This window comes from Ahaetulla prasina, chromosome 3 (genome assembly GCF_028640845.1).
Source record: "Ahaetulla prasina isolate Xishuangbanna chromosome 3, ASM2864084v1, whole genome shotgun sequence".
NCBI lineage: Eukaryota > Metazoa > Chordata > Lepidosauria > Squamata > Colubridae > Ahaetulla > Ahaetulla prasina.
The window spans coordinates 187904752-187932051 of record NC_080541.1 but is presented as its reverse complement, the minus strand read 5'-3'; the positions used below and the strand labels follow the sequence as shown (position 1 = coordinate 187932051).

Genomic DNA, 27300 nt, shown 5'->3' with positions numbered 1-27300 from the left:
TGTCATCTAACAGCTGGATGCAAAAATTTAAGTGTCTTCATGAATATCTTGATCTGACTCTTCCCATTAAAATATTAAAGGAGCAAGAGCCAAAAAGTGTCAGAACATCTAGCAATATTTGAAAAGGAGAGTGAATTCGTACAAGTTAGTGATGCTCTGAAATCTTTCACAAATATAATCTATCAGTTTGTCTGTGATGTGTTTATAATGCCCTTTTCAGTTGATCGTTCAAGCAGTAGGCATCATTTGTGTTGAATCTTTAAAACACAAAATTTCCATTTTAAAACATGTGAACAGTAGTACCAACTTTATTAAGAAATACAAATAAAATTAAAAACCTTTATTTTCTTCAAAAAGTATCTATTATAATAAAGAGATTTCTAGGTCTATTTTTTTTTAAAGAATTTTAGAAAATTTAGTTTAGGATATAACTGTTACATAAGAAACCATTTTTCTAAAAGAAAACATTTTTAAAATAGTTCCTCTAAAACAGTGTGGAAGTTGGAATGAAAAGTTAAAAAAAACCTGAATACTTCAAGCAGCACCTAATTAGGCCACTAAACCTGTCTGTGACAGATTTACGTTATCTTAAGAAAATATAAGATTATTTATCTAATAACTCAAAGTGTAAATGAGGCAGAATGCAGAAATAAACAAAACAATTTAAAAGACACTCACTATAATTACATTCTCTAGTATATTAATGCTAAAAATTATTCTGTTGAGAAACTGAATGTTTACATCCAAAATAAATATATCCTTGTAATAACAATTTCCAGGGAAATCACTATACAGTTTTATTTATTTATTATTTATTTATTATTCAAATTTCTATACTGCCCTATCTCCCGAAGGACTCAAGGCGGTTTACAGCCTTATAAAACATAAAGTATAAAATAAATACATGTTAAAACAACATTTAAAAAAAAACTTATTCCATTAGGCCAAATTTAAAACTATAGTTAAAAGTACAAAACCCCGTTTAAAATTAATTTTAAAATTAAACCCTAGGCCAGCCCTGCACAAATAAATAGATGTGTCTTAAGCTCGCGGCAGAAGGTTCGAAGGTCTGGAAGTAGACGTAATCCTGGGGGGAGCTCGTTCCAGAGGGTGGGGGCCCCCACAGAGAAGGCCCTTCCCCTGGGTGTCGCCAGTCGGCACTGCCTGGCGGACGGCACCCTAAGGAGTCCCTCCCTGTGAGAGCGTACGGGTCGGTGGGAGGTAGTCGGTGGCAGCAGGCGGTCCCGTAAATAACCTGGCCCTATGCCATGGAGCGCTTTGAAGATGGTAACCAAAACCTTGAAGCGCACCCGAAAGGCCACAGGTAGCCAGTGCAGTCTGTGCAGGAGAGGTGTCACGTGGGAGCCACGAGGGGCTCCCTCTATCACCCGCGCAGCTGTGTTCTGAACCAACTGAAGCCTCCGGATGCTCTTCAAGGGGAGCCCCATGTAGAGAGCATTGCAGTAATCCAAGCGAGATGTGACGAGCGCATGAGTGACCGTGCATAGGGCACCCCGGTCTAGAAAGGGGCGCAACTGGCGAACCAAGCGAACCTGGTAAAAAGCTCTCCTGGAGACGGCCGTCAAATGATCTTCAAAAGACAGCCGTCCATCCAGGAGAACGCCCAAGTTGCGCACCCTTTCCATCGGGGCCAATAACTCGCCCCCAACAGTCAGCCGCGGCTGCAACTGACTGTACCGGGGTGCCGGCATCCACAGCCACTCCGTCTTGGAGGGATTGAGTTTGAGCCTGTTTCTCCCCATCCAGACCCGTACGGCTTCCAGGCACCGGGAAAGCACTTCGATAGCTTCATTGGGGTGGCCCGGAGTGGAAAAGTACAGCTGAGTATCATCAGCATACAGATGGTATCTCACCCCAAAGCCACCGATGATCTCACCCAGCGGCTTCATATAGATGTTGAACAGAAGAGGCGAGAGAATCGACCCCTGCGGCACCCCACAAGTGAGGTACCTCGGGGACGACCTCTGCCCCCCTGTCAACACCGTCTGCGACCGATCGGAGAGATAGGAGGAGAACCACTGATAAACGGTGCCTCCCACTCCCAATCCCTCCAACCGGTGCAGCAGGATACCATGGTCGATGGTATCAAAATCCGCTGAGAGGTCTAATAGGACCAGGGCAGAGGAAAAACCCCTATCCCTGGCCCTCCAGAGATCATCAACCAACGCGACCAAAGCCATCTCCGTGCTATAACCGGGCCGAAAGCCGGACTGGAATGGGTCCAGATAGACAGTTTCATCCAGGTACCGGGGTAATTGACATGCCACCACACTCTCTACAACCTTCGCCGTAAAGCAAAGGTTGGAGACTGGACGATAATTACCTAAAACACCCGGATCCAGGGAAGGCTTCTTGAGGAGGGGTCTCACCACCGCCTCTTTCAAGGCGGCAGGGACGACCCCCTCCAACAAGGAAGCATTTATAATCCCCCGGAGCCAGCCTTGTGTCACCTCCTGTGTGGCCAGCACCAACCAAGAGGGGCACGGGTCCAGTAAACATGTGGAGGCATTCAACCTCCCCAGTAACCTGTCCATGTCCTCGGGAGCCACAGGATCAAATCCATCCCAAACAGTCTCGACAAGACGGGTCTCTGACATCTCACCTGGATCCACCCAATTTTGATCCAGGCCATCCCGAAGCTGAGCGATTTTATCGTATAGATAACCACTAAACTCCTCGGCACGCCCTTGTAATGGGTCATCCTGCACCCCCTTTTGAAGGAGGGAGCGGGTCACCCGAAACAGGGCGGCCAGGCGGTTATCTGCCGACGCAATGAGGGAGGCGACGTAGGAACATCTCGCTTCCCTCAGTGCCACCAGGTAGGTCCTACTAAAAGACCTAACTAGTGTCCGATCAGCTTCCGAACGGCTGGATCTCCAGACACTCTCTAGGCGTCTTCTCCGGCGTTTCATCTCCCTAAGCTCCTCAGAGAACCAAGGACCTGGTTGAGACCTATGCCGGGTCAGAGGCCGCAAAGGCACGACACGGTCTAAAGCCCCGGCCGCGGCCCATTCCCAAGCCGCGACTAGTTCTTCAGCTGTGCCATGGGCAAGATCCTCAGGGAATGGCCCAAGCTCCGTCAGGAACCTCTCCGGGTCCATCAGGCGCCTGGGACGGAACCACCGTAGTGGTCCCGTCTCCCTGCGGTGTTGGGTGGCGGTCTGAAAGTCTAGATGAAGGAGAGAGTGATCTGACCATGACAATGGCTCAGTGACTACATCTCCCAAAACCAGATCATTCAACCACTGTCCAGAGATGAAAATCAAATCCAGTGTGCCTCCCCCGATGTGGAGTAAATCTAACACAGTAATCTTGGTTTTGGTGTTTTTTTGGTGATGATTATAATAGTTTATAAGTGCATGTAGAAGCAACCAGTTTCCAAATTTCAAACCATAACTCTAATTATATTCAATTACAGGCTCCTCCTCTTTATTATTTCTGCAATTTCAAATATATTAACTAAATCTTGCTCCATACATATAGCCATTTTATTTCATATGTCTAGAATTCTCCAGTCAGCCATGATTTAGGCTAATCTTCAAAGCCATTCATGCTCAGCAGAAATGCATCTGAACATTTGTTCTTCTTACTCTTTTATTTTTAAAGCACTCTCTGTTCTGCCAAGGACATGATCAGATAAGAGATAGCCTAGCCCACAGCTGGATGGTGGGAGAGGCAAGAGGCTCAAAAGAGACTCTTCCTAGGCTGTAATGGAGATGGGGCGGGGTGGTGGTGGGCGGAATTGTACTTTTAGTCTTGCAAGATTGATGCCGGCTTTGCAAAGTAGATCAGATAGGAATCGCAACCAGATGAACTAATTCTACTTTATTTAAAGTTACATTGCCAAAAACTTGCAAGTCTGAAAGAACTTGCCTCTTGCCCCACCCACTATTCACCTGCTGTCTCTTATCTGACCATTCCCTTGGCACCATCTCTTAGCCTAATCTCCCAAAGCCTTTTCCACATACCATCACAGAAATCCGCATGTAATTACTGCAATGTATCTGTGAGGGAAAGAGATTCATTTTCCTGTTGGGTGACGGCAGTATACTAGTCTGCCATGCTCTCAAATCTTTTGAAAAAAACTGGTTTTAGCTGGAGTTTGCAACCATGTCCTTCCCCCTACCACAATTTTAGCTCACCTTCATTTCGATAGATATATGCTGAACTATAGCAGTCTCTTAAAACAAATCTGTTTTATATGAACTGGCAATCCTTTTTATCTATCAGACGTATCTCTCAACTTTGTATTCCAGGAGGAACTGTATGAGAGGGTTTGAATAGAAGGGAAACTAAATTAACTCTCTCCTACTCTGAATTTTAAAAGCACCCTGCACTATCTTTGAAACTGTGGTTGGCACACATTAGAATAGTCTTAATCTACTCTGATGTAAAACTCTGATCTACTCTGATGTGAAGCACAAACCATTAAAATAACAATATATGCACTTTAGTAAGCCACAATCTTTTTCCTATTATGCTAAGGAATGTTGGCAACAAACAGTTTTAAGAGTTTTATGACACTGCTTGAATCAGATATCAGTTTAGTTTTTTATGTCTCTTTGTAAGTGAGCTGCAGAGAGTAAGAAAAAATTGCTATACAACAGAATATGAATGTGATTCAAAAGTGAGCTTGTTGATAACTTAATAAGCCTAAATAAAATAATAGCATTGGCAAGACTGAGGTAAAATGTACGTACACTTGCTATATTAAGTCAAAGTGACTCTAGTATAAAAAGAAACTGCAGACATATACAGCATATGATGCAAGAATGGATGTCATTCAAAAGACGTAGACATGATGAAAATGGTCTTTATTACTCTCTCTCTCTCTCTCCCTCCCTCCCTCTCCCTCGCTCACACCCACCCACCCACACCAGTGAATACTGTATTTGTTGAAAAAGTTACCTCAGTAAATAACTCATTAATAAGGCCATCAGGGACTTTCATAACTTCACATATACAAGTCGTGTGCTTTAAAACATTCCAACATAGATTCACAGCTATATACTTCATCTCACCTTAGTAAGAGATGGAATGTCCACATTTACAGCAGGTTATTTTAAAAGTCTTTTTTTTAAAAAGAAAAAAAGCATTTGCTAGTTATACAGTAGGAAGGCACAATGTAACTATAGCAGCATTCTGATATTTCTTCTAATATTGCACATTATCAGTAATAGATCAAAATGCATTCCCATTTCAGTTCTTTAATAGTTCATCTATAAATACATTCAATCATGTGGAATGATGCATATCAAGCTCGGTGATGCAGCTGGATTGTAATGTGCGCTACTGAAATGTCTTCTTTTAAAGAGACAGAGTTCAATTTAAATGGAGCTCAGCTTCAAAAAAAAAAATCATACAGTAAAATCAGTTTAAGTGTTCCCTTTAAAGGTTATTTTGCAACTGGAACCATCTCCAGTAAGTAAGGAAATTGCTTTCCTCACTATCATGTTTTTAAGGGTTCAGGAATTCTTATTCTTGAAACAAAAATATTTCAGAAGCCAAGCAAATCTGTAATTCCCTCTTATATAATAGGAAAATAAGCACCAGGAGACAAAAGAAAGGCACAAAAGTACCTATTGTGCAGGCAAGCAGTGTAATCCTGTAAAATCAGTTTTATCAGGCCACTAAGGGCAGCATAACATATCATCTCACTTCAGCAATCAGAAATTGCAATAACAGGAAAATGACAGTTCTTCAGAGCAGGTGATTGGAGAGAGGGGTTTCAAGCAAGAGGAGCTACTTTAGAGGACAACTTCTGCTCCAGCCACTCAAGCACCAAATAACTTTTTGTTAAGTCTGAAAAGAACTGAAAGAAATAAGAAAACCAGAAGCCTGACAATATCCTATCAATGAATCCACTGATATCAAGAGACTTTTTCCTAAATTGTGATATGAAATAGGCACATTTCAAGACTAGGGATGAAGAAGAGAAAGAGGGGGGAGGGAGGATGAATTATGCAGGAATAATTTCCCCTTTAGGTTCAGGTGTACAGCTCGGTAGTTCGAGACTTGAGTGCTGTGAGACGGAGTGAACTCCTGTCACTGTCATGAACCTAGCAGTCAAAAACATGCAAATGCGAGTAGATGAATAGGTGCTGCATATAAGCATGTGGGAAGATAACAGCATTCCATCTTTAGCCGTATGCTTTGTGCAGCAGCGTGATGTCAAGCTGGGCAATTGATTGCAGAAACGTCTCCAGATAACATTGGCTCTTTGGTTTAAGAAACGGAGATGAGCACCGCCACCTAAAGTCAGTCATGACTAGTGAGGTAAAACCCATGGGGACATCCTTACCTTTACCTTTTTAATAGCCCCTTTGGAGGAGAAAAATTATTTATTTTATTATTTATTTATTTATTTTCATCAAGCATGTATTAGATAACAGATATAAGTATAAACTTGATTATGAATGTATAAAATGGATACGAATAAAAGGGAACATTAGGGCAGGGACGGTAGGCACGCAGGTGCGCTTATGCATGCCCCTTAAAGACCTCTTAGGAATGGGGTGAGGTCGACAGTAAACAGTCTAAGGTTAAAGGTTTGGGGAAGAAACCACAGTCAGGTAGTGCATTCTAGGCACTGACAATTCTGTTACTGAACTTGTATTTTCTGCAATCAAGTTTGGAGCAGTTTATCATAAGTTTGTATCTATTGTGTGCTCGTGTATTGTTTTGGTTGAAGCTGAAGTATTCATTGACAGGTAGGACATTGTAGTACATTTTATGTACTACACTTAGGTCCGACCGAAAACAGCAAAGTTCTAAATTGTCTAAGCACAAAATTTCAAGTCTGGTGCCATAAGGTATTCTGTTGCAAGCAGAAGAGTGGAGGACTCTTCTCGTGAAATGGATGCAGGATTGTTTTGTTTTGGTGGATCTAAATGTTTGAGTGACCTTTGGAAAAAAATATTGATGTGCTTCTGTAGTTTTTTGAGCAGCTGTTTCCATTATAAAACAACATGTTTTAACATGGCCATTTAGAGAGTATAAAGGTTGAGAAAAGTTTATATATAAAGATATTCTGTGTAAGATTCCTACATTTCCAAAAGCTAGGGTTCATGAAGACTGGACCTCTTAAGATTATTTATAGAAACCTCCAGGTTAATTAAAGAAAAAAAAATCCTCAGTTTATGCCAAAGTCTCAGAAAATAGAAACCTAACTGAAGTAGCTATACATTTGAGAAGAGCCAGGACTGGCATCTCCAGTATTTAAATAAAATCCCTTGATACTTTTCCCATCCACAAGAGAGAGGGTGACAGATCAAGTGCACCTCTGTCAACAGCTACTGGCTGGAAAACAGGTGGAAAGGTAGGCAGACATTTCTAAAGACAGCAAAGGGACAACATACAACCTTTGTCATCATGACTTCTGTTTGTACTTTTGATAGCTTCATGTTTTACAAATCACGGACATTATTTATCACATTATTACTAAAACATCTTCAACATCTCTCAGTTTGTTTCTGGTCCCAATTCAAAGCTACAGATTTTAACTGTAGAGAACCTGTGGGAGGTACTTACTAAAGTGCAGCCCTATGACTGGGAAGACCAAATTTCCATTATGACTTTTGGCCAGTTGCTCTTTCTTAACTCAGTCCTCCTAATAGGTTATTGCAAGGACAAATAAAGAAGATTCATACATAAACTTCCTTAAGCTGAAGAAAACGTGGGATATTTAACAAACCAACAGAACATATGATATGATATATTGGAAAGACGGCTGTATTTATGCGTTCCTATTCACATGATTAAATCTGAGACTTTGCTTAAGATACCATCTTTGCTGGAGTATACTAAGTGGGCAGTCTTGGAACTATGAAAAGTCCCTCAAATGAGGTCACTTGGCTACTTTATTGTAACATTTTAATACTTTTGCTGCAATAGAGCTTTGTAAAGTATGTTCTTTCTACTATTTTATAGTTACACTTCTAATAATGCTTTTAGTTTCAGTTTGTATAATTTCAGTTTAAATTTCAGATTTGTTTTTAAAGTTTTGTAAGCTGCTTTAAGAAAATTTGTTCTGAAAGGTGGATTATGAATTTTTCAAATATTTAAATGTATACATTAGCATTTTATAATTATGGTGGAGTTGGTTGACATGGAATTTAAACAAGTGATTGTAAAAAACAAATTCTGAAACCTCCCAACCCTCTGAATCCTCACAGATATTCCATTTCACAAAAAATCAGAGGTTGGGATCCTTACTTTGGAATCATGCTTCATCCCCAGTAAGTGTTCATGACTTTCTTACATAATTACCAATTGTGCATTTAATTTATGCAGTAACTAAGGATAGATAAAATACATGCAGCAAAGGAAATTCAACTAAATATTAGTAATAATTTCAGAAGATAAAATGAATTTCTTGCAAGGAAATTGGATGTTGGCTCTGTTAAGTGTCAAAACCTTTGAGACGTGAGTTTTATTATATTGATGCTAGGTTAAAAAGTTAAAACTACATTATTTCCATATATTTTAATGTGTACCAAATTTATATATGAATAATTGCGGATACCGACCTTGGATACCTTAAGATTCATAGTAACAATATATGTTAAGCCACATACGCACACATATACACATACTGTTCATACATATATATGTGTATATGTATGTAAAATCATATAACAATCGAAGTCAATGTTTCCCAAGTGTAGTAGCAATTTTCTGACATGTGGCCTTTAGTACCCAGAATTTGCCTGTCGGTATATCCAAAAGCAAGGCATTTGAGCAAGGAATGTAATAAGAAAGACTAAAATATTTGCCCTACAAAGAGGAAAGTCTTTTACAAGTAAAATATTGTTTCAACTTTTAATTAACATTCAGTTGAATCACTAGGCCAGTATTAGAAAGGATTGGAAGGAATCCTTAGTAGCCAATACAGGCACCGATAATGACATTTTGATAAAAATGCTGCAGAATAGATTGCACCAAAATTTGGAAGAAAAATATTAGAAAATTCTACCAACTCAACCAGAAAAGCATAAAGATACCAGTTAGCTAGCACTGCTATTTTAAATGAGTGAACTTAGAAGATTTGAACAAGATTTTAATTATGATTAATAGTATTCCTACATGGCAATTTGAAAGATGCTGCTGGATTTAGAAGATGGCAAATAAATGATACATTTTCATACCTTCATCTCTTCTTCCATTTCAGAAAGCTTCCGTTCGAGGACTCGTTTTTCCTGTTCAGGAAATATTTTCACAGTGATCATCTTTCATGAGATTTGAGAAAGTACAAGAAATCTCATAGGCTTAAGGGCTTTTAAACACAATATAGTCCTACTCCAAGGCAAAAACGTTTGTGCCATATAATATTTCCCTTTCTCAACTCTTATTCCCATTATCCTTTCTTGTTTCTTTCAACCCCAACATCGAACAGACACAGTAGCTGTATTCTTTCAATTTTTGATTCTATTTATTTCTTACATAAACGTACACTCAGACCAAATCAAACGTCCACATCTCACTGATAGGTTTTTTTTTGTACTTAGATAACAAAAATGACACCGCAAAGGGCCAAATTCTTGCCCCAAACAACTAGATATTATATTTAAATAATGGGAGCTATGCACTGGACATACCATTCCATAGCAAACAATACCAATACCAGTGATAGACTCAGGAACCAACATCCATCTTTTTTTTTTAAAGAATAGCAACAAAAAAGAAAGGGGGTGGATAGAATTAATTTATGGCCCATAGAGTTTTCATGTCATTTTCGTAAGATTGGATATTAGGCACACTGCAAGACTATTAAAAGTCTTGTTCACTGACTGGCCTTGGAAGAAATAGAACTTTGTTACTGATTAGGCTTGACAATGATTATGTAACGTATATGAAGTATATGTTTTACCTGTAGATCTGAACAATAGGCAGTCCTTGACTTACAACCACAATTAGGACAAGTAATTCTGATCATAAGTCAAGTCACCAGGGTGCAAATCCAACTTAACCAACAAAAATTGGCAAAAAAAAAGTCAGAAATTGTGATCACGTGTCCACAGGACACTGCAAATGTTTGTAAATGTGAGCACATTGCCAAACAGTCAAATTGTGGAGTGATGGTTGTACGTTTCAATTCAGATGATAACTGAAATTTTCAGAGCTGTTGTTAAATAGTTGTTAAACGAGGACTACCTGTATGCTGAAAAAGTTTTTTCAAACCATTATCCTCAAAAGTAACCCTTTCAAGTAATTGGAATATCAGATATTAATGCTGTATGTCAACATATTTTTAACAATTTTGAAACAACAAATTATTCTTACTTCAGGTTTTCAAAATCAAAATGAAGTCAATAAATACTCTATTCCATTACATGTATTCCATTACACATAGCATACTGCATCTTTTGTTGCTAGAAGTGGTATTGTCAAATTCATTTGTTGAATTTCACTTCATTGTAAACAATCATCTCCACTCCTATTAGCTACTGTGTCCTGTGGCAAATTCTACACAATGGATACCCTGGGCTATCTGGCCCCCAGAAACCTGATATTTCCCACCCCCCTTAATTTTATTCTACCTCCTTTCCTCCTAAGTTCTACTTTATTCATCTGCCTGCTCCTAGTATGTCTAAATCCTTAGCAATTATAAATAAGGCTATAAAAAGAGCCAAAAAAAACAACAAATCAGGTTGCTGGACTGGTGATACTCTGGGCCTTTTCTTTAACAATTTAACTGTTGTATCAGTGAAAAAATGAAACTTTTTTTTTTACAAGTTTACCAATTAGCCAAAGATATGATAGATTTTCCCCTCCCCCACCTTTTCTGGACAAGGTGAAATTTATTAGGGCTTTATCAGTTTCCCCTTCTAGTCAAGTGACAAGAATGGAAAAATGGTCCCTCTTTTCCTTCTCCGCCATTGGTCACACCATATAGGAAGGGAGAATAGAAGGGTGAATTGGTAGAAGATGCTCCCACAAAATCGGACAGAACACCATGCTGGCAACATAGAACAAAAGACTGAAATCTGGAAAACAATTTCTTCAGCTGCTTTCATTTCCAAACAGTTTACAGAGAGCAGCCAAATAGCTTAAGATGCAATTGAGAAATATTTTGAGAATTCAATAAGTAACTTCGGGAGCCAGATATTATCCAAAAATAATTGAATGCTTCTGGAATCTTTTGCTAGGAAAAGAATAATCTTTCTGTTTTGCTGTTTGGTTTTCAAAATATTTATACAATCCAAATAGATTCTGAAAACCCATAAAGACATACCCTTTTTTCCATCTCAAGCATACTTGAACGATCTGAAGTTTTCTCCTGTTTCTGCTATTTAAAACAAACAAAGTACTTTGTTACAAAGTAATAATTTTTGCAGTATTGTTTAAAACAACAATCAAGTATTTATTAGAAATTCAGAGCATACATAGATTATTGCACTCAGTGTTTTTTCATTCTCTTATCAACAATAATAAACTTTTTTTTAAATTTCCTGCTTGTTTTTTTCAGTACATCCCTGATTTCCTAGAATTTCTTCACCTGAGTTAGTTTGTCCATTTTTGACTTAATATCTGCGAGTTCTGCCTGGGCATCTTGCAGTTTAGATTTCAGTTTCTGATTTTCAGACAGGGCACTCTCATAGAGCTAAACAGAAAAAACAAAACAAAAGTGGAATTATACCTCAGTATTGGGTAACATTCCATCTACTGAAAAATAGATGGTTACATATTAGAGAATGCTAGCTTGCAAGACTTGCTATTTCAGATCCTTTAGAAGAGCAAGTTTTATTACAAGCTCAATTAATTTTCAGTCAACATCTTCAGGTAACTGCATCATTCCAGGCACATCCTTTTAGTTCATGTGGAATGAAAGCATGGCCTAAAAGTACTTCTTGTAGCACACTTTATACGTTACCAGATAAAATTCAGTTTAAAGTGATTAGTCACACATTATTTCATATACCATTTTGGTTATTGATCCTCCAAGTAAACTAAATATATGCTCAAATGCAACTTGGAAAGTTCAATAAAAAATAAGACATTATATTCAAATTTTACACCAACATTTTCTTATTCCATACAAAGGGAACCAATGATTGTATCCAATTCGTATGGTTATTTCATGCTTATACTTATATATACTGTTGTGTTTGATAGATAGATAGATAGATAGATAGATAGATAGATAGATAGATAGATAGATAGATAGATAAATAAATAAATAAATAAATAAATAAATAAATATAAAAATAAAATCAAAGTCAACAACTCCTTGGAAAAGGAAAACACAGGAATGCAAATACAGTTATTTGTAATACAGTCCAGACACTTCATTAAACTTGTTTGAAGCTGGATTTTAACGTCATTTTCTTGATATATTTCTATTTCTGTCTTTTATTGGGGCTTTAAATCTGTATTACTCTATTGGCTTCTTCTCGAATGGTTTCCAGCTACATTCGAAACTGCTTTGTATTAACTGATAAAAAGAAAACAGCGGGAATTAAAGAAGGGCTCAAGATAATCTTATCTACTGATACAAAAAGGGTAGTGTGGGAGCTGGATATGGCCTACAAACATCCTTTTTGCAACTCCCAAAGACTCCAAGTGGGTAAGCTAAATATTTTGTATTTTGCATTGGGAAAGGTTAAGAGGAAAATAAGCTCTTAATGTTCTGATTCCCTATTTAAATCTCTTTATCACCTGCCTCCCATGGTACCTGATCCCCTTGGCATGTGGCTATTGAGATAATGAGATAAGCCTGGTAGAGGCTTCAAACGAAAAGAAAGGAAAAGAAAAGAAAAATTTCAGCAACAGCCCACCTTTTTATAATCCTTGCTACTATCATCTTCTGTTCTGCTGCTGAGAGCGGCTCTTCTGGTGTAGGCACTGGTGCGGCCTGAGGGTCGATCACTGTAGGTATCACTAGTGCCAGTGCCTGAACTTGCTGAATCCAGCCTGAAGTTGGATATGGTTTAAAACAGCTTCATTTACTTTCAAAACCATTTACAACTTCAGAAGAAAAAAAAGATCTTATAGAAGAGATACCCAATGCAATGACAAAAGAAAAACAAATACTAAAAGTAACCTAGCAGGTGTAGAAGTGAAAGAAAGAAACGTTCATTCAAAAACTGACAGAAGAACATAATATTTGAAAGACAAAGAAATTCAGATAAGAGGTGACCATGCTGATCAGATAAAAGATGGTAGTCTTGAAGGCAAATACAGGTAGTCCTCAACTTATGACCACAACGGCGCTCAACATTTCTGTTAAGTGAGACATCTGTTAAGTGAGTTTTGCCTCATTTTGCAACCTTTCTTGCCACCATTGTTAAGTAATCACTGCAGTTAAGGGAATCTGGCTTCCCCCTTGATTTTGCTTGTCAAAAGGTTGCAAAAGGTGATCACTTGACTTTAGGACACAGCAACGGTCGTAAGTATGAGTCACTTGCCAAGCATCTGAATTTTGATGACATGATCATGGAGATGTTACAAAGGCCATAAGTGTGAAAAAGGTCATAGGTCACTTTTTTCAGTGCCATTGTAACTTTGAACGGTCACTAAATGAATTGTTGTAAGTCAAGGACTACCTGTATTAGGGCTCCTAGCTACAGTTCCACAAGCAGTTAAGAAGAGGCAATTCATATGGAATACAGAGAGAGAGGGGGGGGGAGGGCGGGCGGGCGACAGGGAGAGAGAGAGAGAGATGTATGCTCTAATAAAAGCATGAATTCTGAAAATCTTACCTGGAGAGTCTTTCATGCTGTAAATAGAGATAAAAGAAGCTCAGATTAGCAATAACAATGATAAATAGTTTTAGCATTAAAGCTGGAAAGCTGAAAATATGACGATTATGAAAGTAAGTGACAAATAACATAAATCCAGCAAGGCAATATCTCTGGAACTTATCTAGAAACTTTTTGAACTATTTAAAAATATTGCAAAATACTGCAGTCTAGAAGTTAAAAATATATATTAAATATACAATAATAGCAGATATTTCTGGCAACATTAGGATAACCTTGGTTAGACTAAAGTATCACCACGAACTTTAAAGAAAGGTATTTATATGAAACATATTTATATTAAATAAATGCAGAAGTGAAGTACGAACTGAAGATCTTTTAAAAAGTTAAAATCTCATTCTTATATGACTAACTAGCATAGACAGTCTTACATTTAGACATTTGTCATTTGTTACAGAAGAGTGAAACACATATTCACATTCAGATAAATACACTATTCTTTCTGGAGTTCTAATGTCTAATGACAAAAAATTTTCCTTAAAGAAATTCTGTCAAAAGAGTATATTTGTCAAACAAAGTGGTTTGTTTTCACATTAATTATATAAATGATTACAGAAAAATCTGTGAGCATTTATCTACAGGAAAGAACTTTATGCACATGCAAACATATTTAACTATATAAATAACTGAAAAACAGCCTTTTATCTTTACTAATTAATTCTGAGATTCTGTTTGTATTTTATTAGTTCTTTAATATTGCACTTTTTAATCTTTTAAAAATCAGAATTTACTTTGATTTCATTTTTTTCAGTATCAATCTTAAATCACATGATCGCTATTTTATATGGAAAATGTACTACAGTTAATATTAACCTAAGTAATGTTTATCAGATTCTGATGTGCAGCTGCTGTTATCTGGTCCCAACTCTGAAATAGAATTTTTAAAATTTCTTTACATACTACAAAACTGACACTAAAGAAGAATCTGCTCCAAATTTTTCTTTATAAACTGAGTAATTTAGAAAACAAATTAAACTAGAAAATCTAGGCTTTAAGATTCAAGGCCACATTAGCTTTCTAAATTTCATACCCACAACTGAAATTTATGAAGTAAATTATTTAGAAGTAAAACCTCATTTTATGACAGTTTTAAAAGTCATGTTTATTTTAACAAGCAATTCTGGCAATCAACATTTCATTATCCAACATTTGGATATTTTTCTGATAATGGCTCTAACAAGTTTTGCTGCTCAGAATAACTTAATACAGTTTACCATTATTTTATATGTATCTTAGGCCAAAGTTTCTTTTGCCAAAAATGGAGAAATACAGAGGTATATGAAAACTCATATTATGCTTAACAAAATAAAATTATTTTTAATGAAATTTTTCCATAATATGTCAAATATGGAGACAATCCACTTAAAGTATTACGATGCAAGTACTTATATTCTACAAAGCAAAATAATAGCATCTAGCCATCCTTGTTTGGACTTGCAAGTTAAGCAGGACTGAGGCTGGTTAGGACTTGGTTGGGAGACCACAATAGAATTCCTTTCTAGCTGTAAACTACACTGGGAAGTAAAAAAAATATTCTGGAAGATTGCAGCAGGAAATGATTTCTGTTATGAATAAAATTGTATGGATAGGACCATGTAGCCACTAGTCATACACCACTAGGGAGATTTTACTTAGAATATTTTCAAGCAGAAAATTTGTCAAGAGGAGGCACAATTCCAATCAAAGTACAGAGGCAGGCTAGTTTTCTCTAATAACATTGCTATGAAGGAAGTATCTTCTCTGTGTAAATATGCAGCATTCATCTATTTAACAGGGGCACACCGCAAGGGCTGTATTTACTTGAAAGGAAGACAATCCTGTATTTCCAACAGCTTTCCTGTTTATTCTACTATCAGTACATCTCTTATTTTAAAGACAAACTGAGGAAAAATGTAATCTTTCTAGCAGACAAAGTTGGTATATTGTTCTCAGGCATATCATGTATTCAAATCTAAATGTAAAAAAAGTGTGTGAGAGTGTATGTGTGCGTATAATCTATAACTTCCATGTTTGAGGAATAGTAGATATGGCATCTTTCCCCAGTAGTATCTTACTGAAAAAGTATGTCCAGTTTTACATTTTAATTAAATACTTTTTGAGCATTACATGACAATACAATTTAGATGCGGTACAAAGAGAAATCAGTACCAGGGCATGGTACAGTTACAGCAAACAGTATGAAAAAAGTTCTTAAAGGAAGAGATATAATGCTGACCAAACTTTTCAGGAATTATGTTCACTGAAGCAGAAAGAATTGTAACTCAGCTTTTGCCAAGTTAGTCAAGTGAATAAAAAACTAAGTAAATCACAGGAAATTATTTGACCTTTCCTATAGTCCCCATTGGAAAGCTCCAACCTCTTCTGTACTTGTAATCCTTACCAGTACTTGGTTTGTTTGCATCCCACATAAACCACAATTACATAATAAAGTTTTTTAAAATCTAAAGCTGAGACAAGAGTGAGTTTCTATGTTTCAGACCCCTTTTTGGAAAAAAAAAAAGCCAACTTAATGCAGCATTGTTAAGCAATGCATTTTAATCAAAACTGCAAAGTAGCTTGTATGTTATATCCAGCAAAATTGCTTTCAGGTTTTCTCAAAAAAAAAAAAAGGCAAATATTAATTTGGTATGTCAATTAGAATGTTATGTAAAGAAAATAGACCTTTCCTTATTTGTTTTGGTGCCTTGAAATTGGTGTAATTTCTGATAAATGTGTGGACAAGTTTTCTTGACAAAATTTCAAAAATGGTTTACCATTGCTTCCTTCCTAGGTCTGAGAGGTAATGAATGACCTGCCCAAGTCTACCCAGCTGGCTTCGTGCCTAAGTGGAACTAGAAGTCACACTCTCCCCAGTTTTTAGCCTGAGACCTTTAATCACTAGGACAGATAACAACACAAGGCTGCCATAATTATAGAAGTCTACCATTGACTGTATCATAAACTGTAATCAGTACAGAATGTGATTGCGCTCTCTGTATTTAGGCTATTAATAGAGTTGAAAGGGAACCTTACAAATCAGAGCATAGCATAACAGAAACAATATGTGTTTGTACATTAGTGTCTTCCACATCCCTCTGTAAGAGTAGATACAGGAAACAAAGAGAGGGAATGTGTCAAACACTTAGCTAATAACTGTGAGTTTATATTTTGTTTTCTGGATAGAAAGCTGCCGCAAAATCAAAGCGAAGCAACAGTTTAAAAGCAGTAACTCAGCCACAGAGTACAGCGCTACAGAGTACTAAAAAGAGCCCCTGAGAGAATTTTCCCAAATTCTTTTTGGCTGACCCAACTGTGAGCCTGTGGCAGTAGTGAAATAAAAAAAATGAACAAATGAAACTGCATTGCTATGTATTTTTTTCGTTTCATTGGGCTTCCTTTATTTCTGTTTTTAATAAAAAGGAACAGGGCTAGGTACTGGAAATTATTCTGCAATGTTGACAACAAAGGGATTGTAAAGAGCCAGGAAAAACATACCGTTTTGATTGTAGATATGTGTAGGATTATGGAGCACTACAGACTTACTTTTAGAATTCAAAAGCATTCACAGATGGCATAAGTGTAATTAAAAGCATGTTGTTGAAATTTTTACAAGAATGTAATTTTGAAATGAGGAACTAGGGCATAAATAGCCATTTACTCTCCCCTCGCCCGAAGAAAAAACTTAATTAAATTGGCTTCAATCATTTACTTCTGTTACTAGTACTTAATCCAAAAAAGGAACAGGGAAAGGAGAAGACTCTAATATTTATGTTTTTGCAAACAAAAAAGATTCCAGTACAATTTCCAACAGCTGGGTTCAAAGATTACAAAAATACTCTGTAGCAGAATTTCTTTTGCACCATAGTGTTCTAAATAATGTGCCCAACTATTGTGCTCCAATACAGGAAATAGGCATACTCATTTTTGATACAGTTGAAATTGCCTAGAATTTGCCAGCCAGCATAGTGGGAGTTGAAATCCATATGTCTTAAAGTTATCATATTCGAGAAATACTATTTTCAAGTTGACCTGCTTTTTCTCAAGTTCTTGTTATATTTTTGTGTGTACCCTAAATGCATTTTAAGTAATTTAAGTAAAGAAGTAATTTAGTGTGTTACTTTAGAAAGCCTTGAAAAACTCTAAAGCAAAAAAGGAAGATGGTTAAATACGTTCTTATTTTATCGTTAATATGCAATTTTTATTGCTATTGGGAAATTATTTTCTAATTCAACACTGCCTTTCAGTTAAACATTAAAAAATATGAAATATGTCATAGCTTTTCTACAACATTCTTTCTTTAGTAATAAAAAGTAAACCTTAGCAGGAAAATATGAATTGGAAAAAATCAAGGAAGGAACAATTAAGTACACAATTGTTAATGCACAATTTTTCCTTCTTCTGAGGTTTTCCAACTCATGTTTTCTTGCTAAGCTTCACCTTTTACTACTGATTATGCTGGTGATAGTATATGATTTATTATATAATTTCAACTTCTATTGGCACTTCATTAACTAATAGTTTTAATTCCCAATAAATCAAGCCCAACATGGGTTTAACATTTAAGAAACAACTAGATAATCTGATTCAAATCTGATGAATAAAATTATCTAAATTTATATTACAATGTTATAGCTGTACTTATTTTTCCCATTTTGTTCTCCTGGGGGTCGTGAATTCAATAAGCATACATGCTATGAAAATTGGGCCTTCTCCCTTAAATGCTATTTAGTGTTAACATCCGAGAAATGCAAAATAGACAACACCCAAATTGCTGCCCACACCTGGAAATTGTTCCCTGAGGATAGGATAAGCATGTAAAAATATACAGCAAAAGAAATCTCGACTAATGGAGTCTGGTTTCCTTCCTTAATTAGTTCTAGTTTATTTAGTCTTTATTCTCTCTTCTGAAGCTAAAAAGAACATTTTTACTAAAAAAGCTGAAAAATGTTGTCAGATGTTACGATTATCAATCATACAGCTGAACTCTTTAGTATGTTGTTTTACATTTGCTTTCAAGCATAGGGCTATGCATTATACAGGAAACATATACCTGACCTGAAGATCATTCTTCTGTTCACAGTTGAAGTCTGGTAACTATGAAGGACTAGACCCCATGTTAATATTTTGAAAATTCTGAGTGGTTGGAATCTTTTTTCTTAAACAGATTAAAGGAAGGAAGCCTTAAAGATCTTCTCTTACTTCTTGATTTTTGTAGTCAGCATCTTTTAGAAATGAAACTGCATTCAATATATGCCTTCAAGTAACATTATTAGTATAGTTACTATTGTGTCTTACATCTGACCTTCCCTTGGGCAAATGATTAGGCACAGGAACAGACAGCTCTTTCATCTCACACAGAACAGCTGTTCATATAAATATATTACTGTAATTCTAATATGGTGTTTATGGGAGTAATATAAAGTGGTTTTAACATCAATAATGTACCATATTTATGAATGTGGATTTGGATAAGAAAAAGAGAAGATAACCAATTTTAAGGTAGCAAACAAGTTCTAGCATTGTTCTGTCATTTCAAGAGTAAAACTGGAATATAGTTGATTATAGCATAAGGTGGCTATTGAAAAATCATAATCAATTCTGAAACCTAGAAGAACCAACTTTCTTCAGTTATATCTTCCAATACTGGTAGTATGACTATTATGTATGGAAGCTATTTACTGTTTTACACTTTTCACCACTAATTGGAACAAGTGGTGATAGAAAATAAACACTTAATACAAAGTAAATTATAAGAATAAGACAAGTTCCCATTAATGATTCTTAAATGTTCACGAACATTTTGAGAGCCAGATTGGTCTAGTGGTTAAGGTACCAGGCTAGAAAGAGGAGACTATAAGTTCTAATTCTGCCTTAAGTATGAAAGTTACCTGGGTGACTTTGGGTCAAAGTCATCCAGCTGGCTTCCATACCTAAGCCTATGATTTAATACTTGGCTGGCTTTTGTACCAAAACCTATGACTGAAAGTTCGGGTAGCAAGTTGGTTAGTCAATTCCTGTCGCAAATAGATCAACACTTAAGTTGATCTGAAAAAAAAAACAGACCCTACACTTGCGGGAAAATGCTACAATAAACATTAAAAAAAAGGATTCATGAATATTTATACTTTTCTTTAGTTTGTATATATTAGATTTCAGTGTGTGTAACCTACATGTTTAATGCATCAGCCACAATTAAACAGTGGGGAAGTTACATTTCAAAATTGGTGTAGTACTGTGTCCAGTTTTGGTCAGCACAATATAAAAAAGATATTGAGACTAGAAAGGGTGTGGAGAAGAGCAACAAAGATGATTAGGGGCCTGGAGGCTAAAACATATGAAGAACAGGAATTGGGTATGTCTAGTTTAATGAAAAGAAAGACTAGGGATGACATGATAGCAGTGTTCCAATATCTAAGGGGCTACCACAAAGAATTGGGTCAACCTATTTTCCAAAGTAGCTGAAAGCAGAACAAGAAACAATGAATGGAAACTAATCAAGGAGAGAATCAATCTAGAAATAAAGAGAAATTACCTGACTGTTGAACATTTAACTAGTGGAATGGTTTACCTTCAGAAGTCATAGATGCTCCAACATTGGAGCTTTTTAAGAAGAGATTTTTAGACAACCATTTGCCTGAAATGATATAGTTTCCTGTTTGAGTAGTGGATTACACTAAAATACCTCAAAGGTCCCTTCCAACTTTTATTCTGTTTTCTTCTTACTTATTGGATTTGTACGGCTACCCAACTCAAACTATGTGATTTCGTGGCCCATATAGCAAGAACAAACAGAAAACAAAATCCATACAACATTAAAAAGGCAATACAATATAAAAATAGCAACTAAGCATAATAGTTAAATAACAAAAATAGGATTCAATTTAACTGGACCCAAATGTCTTGGAAGAAGCCAGAAGCTTAATGGCTTTTCCTAAAGGCAAGAAAAATTTGGACCTGTTATATATCAAAGAGAAGATCATTCCCACAGGGATAGTTACAGAAAAGTCATATAGTATTTCCTAGATCCCATGAGATGGCAAAGTTTAAAAGAGGGAGCTGGAGAATGACCCCTATGGAAACACATTGGCAGCAAATATTCTATAATAACCCACATCTTGAATCACACCCAGAAGCCTATTGTAAACCAGTACAGCTTGCAGATTGGTGGTGTCATGTGGGCATGATGAATTGTGTCTATTACACAGCTGCATTATGGACCAATTGAAGTTTCTGAATGGTCTTCAGAGGCCGCCCCATGTAGAGACCATTGCAAGGCCTCCCAGTCCAGGAATAAGTGTCAAGTGGCATGCCAGATGCAATTGTAGAATGTTCTCCTTGGCCACAGTTGCCCACCTACTCTTCAAGTAGAAGCTGTGTATCGATGAAAATCCTCAAATGTACACCAAGTCTAAACAGGGCAGTGTCAGTCTATCCAGAACTAAAGATGGAAATCCTCTAGTTCCCAGAGCCAGGGAATCCAGAATCCATAGCCACTCAGTCTTGGCAGAGTTGAGTCACAACCTCTTTTATCATGTCTAACTATCAGATATTAGGACATAATCTCCTCAGGTTCACTTAGATAGTTGGCAACAGAGATGTCATTTGCAACTGGGTGTCATCAGCATATTGGTGATACATCACCTTGTACTGATGGATGACCTCAACCGGTGGCTACATGTAGATATAAAAAAGGAGTGGGGAGAAGGTAGAGCCCTGTGACAGCCCACAAAGCGGGTGTGTGTGTGTGTGTGTGTGTGCTAACCTTAAAAATTCCTCTCCCACCAACACAGACTGGGCCTCAAAGAAGGAGAACCAACACAAAATGTTCTCCACTACTCCTAGTCATTGATCCAGAGGTATACTATGAGTTAGGCTGATGGTATAAAGGCCACCTAGGATCAAGAAGGCCTAGGATTAATGCATCACTCCCATTCTAAGCTTGCAATAGGTCATCAACAAGCAAGACACCCATTTCAGTAATATGTCCTGGTCTGAATCTCAACTGGAAAGATGATCTGCTTCCTTCAAGGCCCTCTGAAGCTAGAAGCCAACTGAAGAGATTGTGGGAAACTGGATGAAAATTGTCCAGATTAACTTAATCCAAGGATGACCTCTTGAAGAAGGGGCATATCACCATCTATTTCAGAGCTAGCAGAACCATTCCCACCCCTCCAAAAGGCATTTATCATCACTTAGATCCATTCACATGTGGATTCTTGGAGGCCTCATTCAACCATGAGGGATATGGATCTAATACTGTATACATGGCAGACACATATCTCCAAAGTCCCTGTCTATCTCCAAAGTCCCTGGAACTGAATGACTACAGACCAGTTGCTTTAACATCTGTAGTCATGAAAACCTTTGAAAGGCTAGTGCTTTCCACCTTGAAAACCATCATGGATCCGCTGTTAGACCCCTTGCAATTTGCATACCGAGCAAATAGATCAACAGATGATGCTGTTAATTTGGCTCTGCACTACATCCTACAACATCTTGAGTCTCCAAAGACCTATGCAAGGGTTCTTTTTGTAGACTTTAGTTCAGCATTCAATACCAAAATTCCAGATATTCTTCTAACTAAGCTAAACCAGCTACAGGTACCGGAACAGACTTGTAAGTGGATCACAAGCTTCCTAACAAACAGGAAGCAGCAGGTGAAGCTAAGCAAGATCACATCAAATACCTGTACAATTAGCACAGGGTCCCCCCAAGGCTGTGTGCTCTCCCCACTTCTCTCTGTATGCCAATGACTGCATCTCCAACGATCCATCTGTTAAGCTACTGAAGTTCGCAGATGATACAACAGTGATTGGTCTCATTCGAGACAATGACGAATCCGCATATAGACGAGAGGTCAAACGACTAGCCTTGTGGTGCAACCAAAACAATCTGGAACTGAACACACTCAAAACCGTAGAAATGGTGGTAGACTTTAGGAGAAACCCTTCCATACTTCCACCTCTCACAATACTTGACAACACAGTATCAACAGTAGAAACCTTTAAATTTCTAGGTTCTATCATATCGCAAGATCTCAAATGGACAGCTAACATCAAAAACATCATTAAAAAAGGACAACAAAGAATGTTCTTTCTGCGCCAACTCAGTAAGCTCAAACTGCCCAAGGAGCTGCTGATCCAATTCTACAGAGGAATTATTGAGTCTGTCATTTGCACCTCTATAACTGTCTGGTTCGGTTCTGCAACCCAACAAGAAAAACACAGACTTCAGAGGATAATTAGAACTGCAGAAAAAATAATTGCTACCAACCTGCCTTCCATTGAGGACCTGTATACTGCACGAATCAAGAAGAGGGCCGTGAAAATATTTACAGACCCCTCGCATCCTGGACATAAACTGTTTCAACTCCTACCCTCAAAACGACGCTATAGAGCACTGCACACCAGAACAACTAGACACAAGAACAGTTTTTTCCGAAGGCCATCACTCTGCTAAACAAATAATTCCCTCAACACTGTCAGACTATTTACCGAATCTGCACTACTATTAATCTTCTCATAGTTCCCATCACCAATCTCTTTCCACTTATGACTGTATGACTATAACTTGTTGCTGGCAATCCTTATGATTTATATTGATATATTGACCATCAATTGTGTTGTAAATGTTGTACCTTGATGAACGTATCTTTTCTTTTATGTACACTGAGAGCATATGCACCAAGACAAATTCCTTGTGTGTCCAATCACACTTGGCCAATAAAATTCTATTCTATTCTATTCTATTCTATTCTATTCTATTCTATTCTATTCTATTCTATTCTATTCTATTCTATTCTATTCTATTCTACTTCCTCAAGACTAACAGACTTGAACTCATTCTAGAAGACTGTGCTTCAGTCACCTCCACAGGATTCAAATGTAAGAGTGAAATTGAGCAACTTCACCAAATGATGAGAAAAGCTCCACAGTAAACTTGTAATTGCTCCACCAATTCTTCCTGAGCCAGAAGGGCCTGCTGGCTGACACTCAAAGACATAGTAAGATGGGAAATAAACTCTTTTCATTGCCCATTTTCCCACAAGCAAGATTCCAACAAAAGTTCTTACAGGCAGTCTTCACTTAACAACCTTAATTGGGATCATAATTTTTGTTGCTAAGTGAAGCAGCCATTAAGTAAAACATCACATGACTAGACCATGTAGCGATGGAATTTCCAATAATCATTTCCCGGTTGTTGTTGTTAGAAGAGAACCTCATACTTTTTCTACTTTGCCCTACCCTACTGTGCTTCAATTTCTGTCAACCACTTATTTCCACATCTCTGCATTTTTGGCCACCTTGCTCTCCACCACTCTAGCCATCCTGCACTGGGCCACTGCTGCTGTCCCAAGCTGCCCTTCACCATCTTTTTCCTCCCTCAGCTGACGAGGCACACCAGCCTGAAGCACTTGTTGACCATGTGGTGGACATATGTATTCAGCAGCTGCTTTGGCTGGGTGCACTTTGTCAGCAGTGGGACAAAAATGGCAAAGGGCATTCCTGACGGTGGAAAGAAGGGTGGCAGAATGCAGGTCAGAGTACAGGATGGTACTCTGGCCAAAATGTCAGAAATGGGGGAGATGGGCAGTGGAGGGAGTTGAAAAAGGAGTGGAGGCAACTGTAAATGCCAAGCACCTACATTTTGATCATGTGAACACAGTGATGATTCAACAGTCATAGTCAGTCAAAGACCAATCCTAAATACCATTTGTTAAGTGCTTTGAATGGTCACTGAACAGATGGTTAAGAAATGACTACTTGTACTTGCATCTGTTTGGATTTGCTGCCTGTAGAATGTCAATGGCATTCATGATTGATTCTCTTCTAGGCCCTCTGAAAACCAGGGGACCTCACAGAATCTGTGCACAGAAACAATCCTCAGGACAATCTGTTGTCATAGCCTTCTTCCAAGTGGTGACCAAGGCCTCAACTGAACTGTGTATGAAAATCTCTAGAAAAAAATCTAAATTCTCTCTGCAGCCAAAAAGGGCCCACTAGATGCCTGGGATAGGCTATTTCACTTTAAACGTACTAAATTGAATCCCAAATCCCAGACCTACAAATCTTGATTTATTGCTTCATTTCATGTCTATCAGTAAAACTTTAGTCTTTGCTTCTTAATGGATTTTTCTACGGTATGAAAATACTAAAATTCTGGTTTTCTTTGTTGTGAAATGTTTCTGAAAGTTTGTTGTTTGCTTTTTCCTTCTACAGCTGAACAATGCAAAATAAATCATTTCCACTGACACTCTCTGAACTTCTGGTTCATCTTTCTCTCAGTAATTTGAATGTGTTACTTTCTAAAGCCATTATTTCATCTTATGAAATAATGGCTTTAGAAACAAATATGTTGCTCTCGCAATTCCCTGCCTCTCATTGCACTGAATAATCTGCTAAATTGTCACAGATAAACTCCTTTTTATTTGATTGCTCTGTATGTTAATTTCAGATATTCTTTGGGCATGTTCCCAATAAACTGTCAATTGCTCCTTATTTGTTTGCCCTTATGCCTTAAGTCTTGAACAGTAATATATTCTGTAGTATTGAATGGTCATTATAGTTTTTATAGTTCCGTTTTTGGATTTCCAGAATGCATCAGCCTGTTTTAATTTTTTGGTGTTGCTGTAGGCGCCAGAGCTTGGCAACAATATGGAAGTGGTTTACCATTGTCTTCTGGGAGGTTTCTTTTTAACATTCTAGTTGCTAATGAAATTCTCATCTAGTACTACATCTAAATACTAATCAGAATAGACCCTGCTCAGCTTTCATGATTAGCCAAAGTCAGTTGTCGTGTTTCCCCCAAAATAAAATCCTGTCTTATATTTTTTTTGAACCCTGAAATGAGTGCTTGGCCTTATTGCCATGCGCTCAAAAGCCCAGTTGGGCTTATTATCAGGGGATGTCTTATTTTGGGGGAAACAGGATAGATGCTGCTATCTACACTGGCCCTAATCTAAATAAAGTGCTGAAAGAAATGTCTCCCCATCTACCAACCCCATAAAATTTAAAAGATGAGATACATTGCAGAAATACAGTCCTAGAGCAAATAGCTTCAGGTGACTCAAGCAATTGAACAGAGCTAAAAGGCAAAACTAAAGATACAATCAAGTTAAATCTCATGAAGGCATAAATGACTAGTCACAAATTATTCTACTTTGGATACATTATTCAAAGACTCAGCTCTCTGGAAAAGACCCTAATGGCGGGAAAAGTAGAAGGAAACAGGACAATCAGCAATAAGGTGGATGGATTCAGTTGCAGTAGCAATGGGTGGAACATTAAATGATCTGAAAGACCAGATTAGGATAGACCATCATGGAGGAAATCTATAAAGTCGCTAGGGGTCGATGCTTAATGATACATAATCAATTCATAATAGCAGAGTAAACGGTCAATTGATTTGTGTGTTGGGGAAGTCAAAAAGAGTAAAAAAAAAAAAGAGCAAGGGGCTAAAACCCCAAACCAAAGACATTCATTTTTAGTTTCTTGCAATTATTACCTGTCCTGTTCATTTTATACAATTTTCCAATCTATGATTGGTTTATATTTAAGTTTATTCTGCAATTATGCAAATCAATTTAATTTTAAATTTAAAGTGTCTAAATAGGATTGACATAGTTCTTCTATGTTGTAATTATATAGAAGAGAAGCAAGAAAGCTACAAAAAAAAAAAAAAGAGGATAAGCATGTAGCTGAAGGGTGTCCTTTTAACTTGTTTCCCATTTGGTGTAGCAAAAGACTGATTTATTTTCTTAACAATGAAAGCTGATGAGCCTGTTAATTGAAAGAAGAAAAAATGCCTCATTAAGCAATCAACTGAATAGAGAGTATAGATAACATCATTTCACTGCTTTTCAAACTGGAAGATATTAATACTCTCGATATTGCTACTGAAGGGAAGAAGAGAGGTCAGAACAACAGCAAGAAAATTGAGTGCAAAGGGATGAGAAAATAAATGCAAGGTCAGTTCAGAAAGCTGGACTGAGGTAATGAAAACTACTAAGGAGGCACAAAGAAGCAATGCGGAGCAGTTACAAATACATGGTAACAGAAATAGTGGGATAGGAATTCCTGAGGACATTAACTAACAGCAAAAACAACATGTGATCTTACAAGTTTAAAAAAGATTGTTAACAATTATTGTACTATTTTCTCCAGAGATAAATTCTTAGCCAAGAGATACATTCTTCATGACTTGAAGTTAAAGAAAGTAATTCATATTTCCATCAAATTTGCAAAACAAACAGAAGTAGACATATACATCACACAGCATTATAAAATAAATATTATATGTTAGTTTGCTTTTATTAGATTCTTTAGAACTGTTTTTAAATTTTCATAATGTGATTGTACTGTATGAAAAGAAAATTGCCCACATCTTCTTTAGCAGTAAAGTAAATTTGTAGGGCACATTTGGGAAAATGAGAAGATCTGGGATTCAGCATATCAAAAAATTCCCTTCATTCACCCCAACACCATGGAAGCCCATAGATTTCTGCCATCACAACAAGTAGAACACTCCTGGTGGGCAGCAA

General features: G+C 37.1%; 1 protein-coding gene across 8 annotated transcripts in view; it reads right to left on the bottom strand.

The window, feature by feature from the left end:
- Positions 1 to 27300, bottom strand: part of PPP1R12B (protein phosphatase 1 regulatory subunit 12B) — a 111363-nt gene that overhangs the window by 11706 nt on the left and 72357 nt on the right. For 5 of the 8 annotated variants that reach the window (XM_058175393.1, XM_058175395.1, XM_058175398.1 and 2 more), the window contains 5 exons: positions 13722 to 13738; positions 12798 to 12933; positions 11519 to 11623; positions 11255 to 11308; positions 9168 to 9218 (listed from right to left, as the gene is read on the bottom strand). In XM_058175393.1, coding sequence (XP_058031376.1) covers positions 9168 to 9218; positions 11255 to 11308; positions 11519 to 11623; positions 12798 to 12933; positions 13722 to 13738 — 363 coding nt within the window. Of the gene's footprint in view, positions 1 to 9167; positions 9219 to 11254; positions 11309 to 11518; positions 11624 to 12797; positions 12934 to 13721; positions 13739 to 27300 lie in introns of those variants that run through there. The other 3 variants (XM_058175394.1, XM_058175396.1, XR_009154170.1) reach the window with 2 other exon arrangements.